Below are 7151 nucleotides of genomic sequence, written 5' to 3'. Positions count from 1 at the left end.
TAATAGTAATTCCCTTGATGTGAGGCGGAAATGTGAATTGAGCCATTCAGAGAGACAGATTTTTGACGGATAGGAGTTTCAACCAACCACCGTCCACGAACCAAATCCCGTTACGCCAACGGAATGAGTGAACCTTTTAAATACGTCGTGTGGTCTTCCCCTATGCAAATAATCGCTTGCTGCTGAAAGACGCATAAGAAGGAATCCTAGCATCTCTAACTCCTCTAAGTTTCTTCAGGGGTTCGTGTTGTTATAAATTTATTTCCTCTGGTGTTCATGTGTTATAGACGTACCACTCTTCGTTTGGAATGATTGTGATCGACATGAAATAATCGATTTGTTTAACAATATACTTATCTTAAAATGAGTGTATCAAAGATTATCAGCAATGCTTGTGAATGCATACTTTGGAGTTGCTATTGACTGGTGTTATTTTAAAGAAACACACATGCACCTACTCTGTGTATTGCTCCACAAAGTCACTCCACGAACTAGTGACATCCTGGCCAACTTGTAGCCCTCTTGCCTATCATTCTGGTTCCAAACCAAGGAAATTGGTTTGCTAAATGACTAACAGTGTGTTGCATTAACTCCAGGGGCCATGGGTGATTGCCTAAATGTTCAGAGTTGATCCTTGTGGTTTTAACTGTAGGCTGAGATCTTAAAATGTACAACAGAACCTTAGCTTATTATTATTATTATTATTATTATTATTATCATCAACTTATTATTTACCTGAATGCACATTTGCAGCTCCTTTTGGCTACTAATTTGGAAGCTCCTTTTGGCTACTACGATCTAGGCTGAAACATTTCTTAATTTGTGCTGGCTCACCTTAAATGTATTTTAAATTCAAGCATAACAACAACAACAACAATGAAAAAAATGAGTAGCATTTGTTCATTTTATGCATCAGTAGTTCCGACAATGTATTTCCTGGTGGTGGAAAATGGCAAGATCTCCCCACTGTATCTCCCTGGAAATTAACATGCTGGCTCTTTTCTGGCCATAACCCTGGACAACCATTGACATTGTGCTTACTTTCTATAGAATGTTTGTTTATGCTCAACACCAATCTTCCATTTCTTACCTGATTTTCACCCAGTTTTGGGGTTAATCTTGATATGTAGGGTAGAGGGAAGTCTAAGGGAAACATACACATGACCACTAAGGGGAGTTATAACGCTGTGAATGAAACCATTGGTAAAACATTGTAGCCCTGCATGTAAAGCTGACTTCAGGACTTAGGTATAAGTTTCCAAGGAGTTTGTATTTTTTATGTTCTGCTTCCAAGTTTGGGTATGACCAGCCTGCTTAATGGAGACCTCATAATTCATCTGAATCAACTGAATGCTAAATGAATAATCTCTTCACTTAATACTCAGCACACACACATATGCATGCAAAATGAATCACTTCTCTGGCAGATTTAAGAGGCATTGTGCTGTTTTTTAAGCAAAATGAGTACCATATATCATTGAAGGTGCTGTGCAAAAGCAGTGTGTTGATTTGGCTACTGTTATTGTTTTCAGATGTATATGTTAATCAAATGTTTAATTAACACACAGCATTAATTAAATTAATTAAGTTCAGATGCTTATGTTAATCACATGTTTAATTATCACACAGCATTAATTAAATTAATTAATTAAGTTTATGAGAAATGTGTAAACAATCTGTAAAAAACAATCTAAACTTTAAAATGCCAGGTTGATTGGTTATTTGACACATTGGACACATGGCTAAATATTTGAGCATGCATTTTTGGGCATATATCAGGTTGTGTTTGTCCAACACAGCTGTCTGCTTGCCAGAGATTGGGTTACTGATGGTGTATGCCACTATTATAGTTCACCCACCCACTTCTTTAGTGCATTCATACAAGCACGCACCACGTCACTGTCACCAATGCCACAGGAATGGGGGGGGGGGGGGTCATACATACCCAAAAGCACATGTCTGCAGACGAGAAGGAATTGTGAATTTGGTGTGTCTACATGGGGTGCAATAGTCAGACATAAGCAACCAATCAATATGGGTCTGCCCTTGGGGATGCTGCATCAAAGAGGGGCTGTAGACTATATTCGGTCTCATTGCTTTAGTAAAACTCCAACCGAATAAAACAGTTGGCCTACAGAGTTTTTAATTAACACTTCTGGGCAGGTGATGCAGTATATACAAAATACTGCATGTCTAGACTGTATGAATCAATTCATATCAAGGATTGTAAAAAATGATAATAGAATAATATAGTAATTCAATGTTTAAAACGTAAGGTTTCAAAGCATAGTGATATGATAATATGAATGTTTTCTTATTCTATCATAGTATAACGTCAAACATATTTTCTTGGGTGCACATTAACATTCATACATCGCATCAAAGTTTTTGTCTTATTGGCAAGCGGCATACACTAAAAAGTTTCCCTCGCAGGAGACGCTACGCCCTGCTACTACATATTTATACCGTGTATGCAAATAAGGCGCCCAAGTGGGGCGAATCAATAAATTATGTTAATTAGACAGGACGTGCAGAGATTTGGAGGCGTGCTGCCGTATTTACCATGGGGAATGTTGCACGGCTATCAGTGCGGTGTGTAAAAGCAATTGCCGCCGGTAGCCGTTTTTGCTCACATACGAACTGCTAATATTAATCCTTAAAGCTGTTACCCAGTTTGCCCGTTCGGTTCAAGTGAAGGATTGCTTCAACAAAAAGCGCAACAAGTTAAGTTTGTGAGACCTGCTGCAAATCGGGGAATCCGTCACAGGTTGCTCTGCTCAGCAGAGAATAGAAGCGAGGTGCCCTGGTTGGAACGTTTCCTGCCGTCGGTGGGGTTAGTTCACCTCGCTGAGGTTACGACTGTTTCCACCTTAGATTTTTTTTGCGTAAATATCAAGCCCGATAGCACTGAAATCATCACTGCACGACTTACATGCAGAGTGCATGTTGTATTGCATTGCCGAGAATTCGTTATGAAGGCTGCGGACGCAAGAGGCGACTCAAGGTGCGCTGAAAGCATGGAGAGCAAAGCCGGGTCTTACAAACGACAGTACTGCTGCAGGACTTTCGCAAATGTTATTTCGGTTATATTTTCCGTTGTGTCCGTCGCGTATTGCGTCCTACTGAGTGTCCAAACATCCGAGATAAGACAGAGGGTCGTGGAACTGGAAACTGGAAACCGGGAGCTTCTGTACCATCAGGTTCCCGGCTTTTCCATGGATCAGTTTAATTCATTGATACAGGAAAGAGTGGACAAACTTCTGTCTCAGGTAAGCTTCCTCGCCATTCACTTGATTAAAAAAAAACCGGTTATTTCTCTGGCATTCCTTGTTGAAATTCACTTTGCAAAGGTGCGTAAGTCTGTGTAGGCTATACTGGCATGTGAGCGTTGCTTAAACACGTTATATATGCCTGCTCAAATTATATTTTAAAACTGATAGGAAGCTCCTTGCAGTCTGTGCGTGTTGTTTATATGAACTTGTTTTGTCTTATTGACAGCGGTCTTATGAGCATTTGGCCAAGATACGGACTGCCCGACAGGCTTCACCTGAATGCAACTGTCCACCAGGTAAATTAAAACTGACAACAGTGCGACGCTTTAAATGTTGCTAAATGAATGTGGAACGGGGCACTGTGTTGTTAACGCGTTGTCACTGACTAAGCAATGTTCACACTGTAAACCGTTCACCTTGTACAATTATACCACCTTAGCCATGATATAAGTGCATACACCGTAGACTCTGCGAGCAAGATTGGACACCTAGTCCAAGCTAATTAAGTACCATATCACCATTTGGATGCACCATGTAGCATTGTCACATTATTCTTCTTGTCCTCGTTCAATGAAAAAATGGAAATAGGCTACTTGGTGTCGTGATTGCATGTTTGCGGTGAGAGACATTGTTTTCTGTTGAGAAAAGTTTTGAATATTTCTTTCCATGCTGTGCGTTTTCTGTGTGTTAACCGTCAGTTGAAAATAACGCGTTCAAAGATTTAGTGTCCGGAATTGTGTTTGTCTTCCCCTGACTTACTCTGCGTCCTGTTATATATGGCTTTGGTCTAGCTTGCAATGCCCGCCAAGCAACTAAGTGTTTTACTGTTGACAAGCAGGAATGTCGTTTTGGAGCCGATGTAGTGCAGCGGCATTAAAGCCACCATTCTTCAAGAAGTGAGGGACATGGTCCACTGCGTGGAATTTGGCGTTTCACGCAAGCGCTTAATGGAAAAGACGCGCGCGCACGCGGACAGCTGAGTCCGCGAGGCGCAGTGAAAATGCGGAGCTCGCATGCTGCGCGCATCGCGAGCAAATTACAGTGATTCACTTGTCTCGGGCTTCGCGTTGATAGTTAGGAGGCGGAATGAGCGATGCAGACAGCTGAATCACCGCTATTCTCAACAGAAATAGTGATATTTAACAGCTATAGATAGACGTGCTGGAACTTTTTGAGACGTGTGGGTTGGAAGTCTGCCCTCGCCTACTGCAGGCTATGTATCCTCTGAATTTTAACCATGAGAAAAGCATTTTGATTCATGTTCCTGTGCATTGATTTCGTGTTTTTATGTGTACATCTGAGTAGGAAAACTGTCACTTGTGCATCATGCAAAGTCGTAGGCGACAATATCACTTTTCAGATATAGATTGTGTATTATTAATAAACCAATCATTTGTGTATATCGTTGCAATGAACGACAGAATATCATATGTAATGCTACCATTAGTTGTGAGTCGGTTGAATGCTTTTTATATCTGTGGGTAGGGAATGTGGGCCTAAAAAATAAACCTGGTATGTGCAGTTATGCACAGAAGCCGTACGCCACTGTCTCCTTAACCATTTCTACGAAGTAGATATCAGCGCAATGGTGACAGTAATGAAATTACCACTTTCAACCAGCAGATGGAAACGCTAATGCTCGGAATACTCCTTTAACCCCAAATAATTTGGGAATCCGTCCGCACGCGAGAAACAATGCTCGTGTCTGTGCCATGTATAAAATATGAATGCCATGCGTCTGGTGAAATTCATCTGCCATACACAATTAAACAAAGGCGTTCTACTCGGAGCACTGCGTTGAAATGTTTGCGGTCCGAGTGAAAGTTCGGCGCATTCCTCTTTAATGATGAGATTAGCAGGATGTTGCTCAGTGTTGCTCCGTTCACAAGTTTATGAAGCATGCTCGTGTTCCCCTGTGAGTTTTAACAGATTGTAAAACTGAATGAATATTGCGTTTTACAGTCTCCGTCATAGAAAAAGTATTTTATTCATTATCCAATGACCAAATGAATTGTCATGAAAATATAATTGGTAAAGACAATTGTCTAATCGTTTAGGATAAAGTATACAGATTAACCCTTTGCTGACATTACTTAATAGGCACGCATGACTAGTGTTCACAGGCATTTATAATCTGTTAAAACACACCTCAGAGACCAGCATTACTAAATGTCTTTTATTAACCATTATTATAATTGATGGATTTAGTGCATGCAAAGAACCAAAAATGGATTAGGGGTATAGTCTTGAGTAACCCTGTTCTGAGTGCGTAAAGCGCTGCAGCATGCATGTTAACTCTGTGAAAATTTCTGTTAACGGAGTGTCAGTGGGATTTATCATCCATCAAATGAGTCGTGAAAGTTGAAATGTCAAATCAAGATAACAGTCATTGTTTGCAGACAATCATACCGTCTCCCACAAGAAAGACGGTCTCTGTTATGAATTCTGTTCATATGAGCCGTGCTCTTTTCAGTTGTGTGTTTGTGTGTGTGTGTGTGTGTGCAATGCACAAGCAAAACAAACGCCAAATGGGTTGCATCAATGTGACACCAAAAGTTTCTGTAATCTGGCATTAAGTTATGTGCAAGTCACGTGAACAAAAGTGAACCGCCAAATTAAGCATATTCCCGTGGCACAGTACAGTTGCTATGATGTTAAGTACCACTGTGTTATCTGTCAAGAGCCAGACATTGAGAAATTGGTGATTACACTGTTTCATATGGAGACACTGAGAAGATTACACATGCCATTTTTAATTATGGCTCTCAGCTGTGTGCTCTCAGATGTGTTTTCAAACCACCACAGTGTTTTCAGATTGCTTCGACAAGATGCATTTTCTGTACTCATTGTCATATAGTGGGTTGTCTTTAACACAGACTTTCAGTTTTGATTGACATCTTGTTGACATTTATGTACACATGGTCGATAAGCAGAATCAGTTATGAATATTCATACTGAGGTCAAACAGAATCTTAGGGTATGAAGGTGGAGCAGTCCAGCAGTACAATATTCACATCTTTTTTTTTGGGGGGGGGGTTGCTAGATTTGTGTTGATATATTTATCACTGCATCTTGTTTTCAGTATTTGTCTCAGTTCTGGCTTGACAAAATATCACTTTTGTTTCTAGTGTTCCCCAGAACTGATTTTCCCTCTTTAAATGCAGTAGCCTCTGACTCCATGTAGTGAGTCTACTTTAACTTTTTTTTTTTTCTTGGTGGGAGAAAAAAAATCGTTTGCCCTCAGTGGTTAATTAAAATGTTTACTGTCTTCATGAAATTCTCACAGCACTTGATGGATGGGTGGACTCGCTCACAGATTGACAGTGGTTTTAGGATATAGTACATCTGGGACTGTGTTAGGAAGAACTCAATCAATGCCTGCATTTGCTTTCCTGAGAATCCTTCGCTCTGGGAATGAATCTAGCACATAGTTCCTACCTGCTTTTGCTTCCTCGGCACTTAGGTATTGAACTTTGCCTATGCAAGTCTTATTTTAATTACCTGATGTGACTACAAGTCCCTTCCTGGCAAAATAATTATTGCTTACAGTAAGCGCACAGCTCGAAAGTGGCTTAATTGTTTCAGGATTGGCGCCCTCATCTCTTTTTTGCCACGCCTGGGATCTGTATTCCAGCAGATTCGGGTGTTTAATGGGACCTTTAGTAGACATGTAGTCAACACAGACCTCTTATTCAAGCCTTGTGAATTCTGTAGAGAATGATCAGGCTTTCAGACTGAGGCTCCCAAAACCACGGAGAGGAATTCAGACTGTTAACTGGGGAAAAGCAAACAGCAAGATGCAATACACTCGTTTGTTTTGGCTGCTTTTCTTGGGAGAAGGGTGTTGATTTAGCCCTTTATTTTGGTGACAGTTTTTGC

The 7151-nt window shown here is 40.5% G+C and overlaps 1 protein-coding gene across 1 annotated transcript in view; it reads left to right on the top strand.

Annotated features, from left to right (window-relative positions):
• The first annotated feature begins 2972 nt into the window (after positions 1 to 2972).
• The window catches only part of LOC118793407 (collagen alpha-1(XXV) chain-like), a 165605-nt gene continuing 161426 nt past the window's right edge, over positions 2973 to 7151 (top strand). Inside the window, exons 1-2 of the mRNA XM_036551577.1 lie at positions 2973 to 3269; positions 3499 to 3568. Coding sequence (XP_036407470.1) covers positions 2973 to 3269; positions 3499 to 3568 — 367 coding nt within the window. The remainder of the gene's footprint in view (positions 3270 to 3498; positions 3569 to 7151) is intronic.

This window comes from Megalops cyprinoides, chromosome 18, assembly GCF_013368585.1.
Source record: "Megalops cyprinoides isolate fMegCyp1 chromosome 18, fMegCyp1.pri, whole genome shotgun sequence".
Classification (NCBI taxonomy): Eukaryota; Metazoa; Chordata; class Actinopteri; order Elopiformes; family Megalopidae; genus Megalops; species Megalops cyprinoides.
This window is presented reverse-complemented; position numbering and strand designations above follow the sequence as displayed.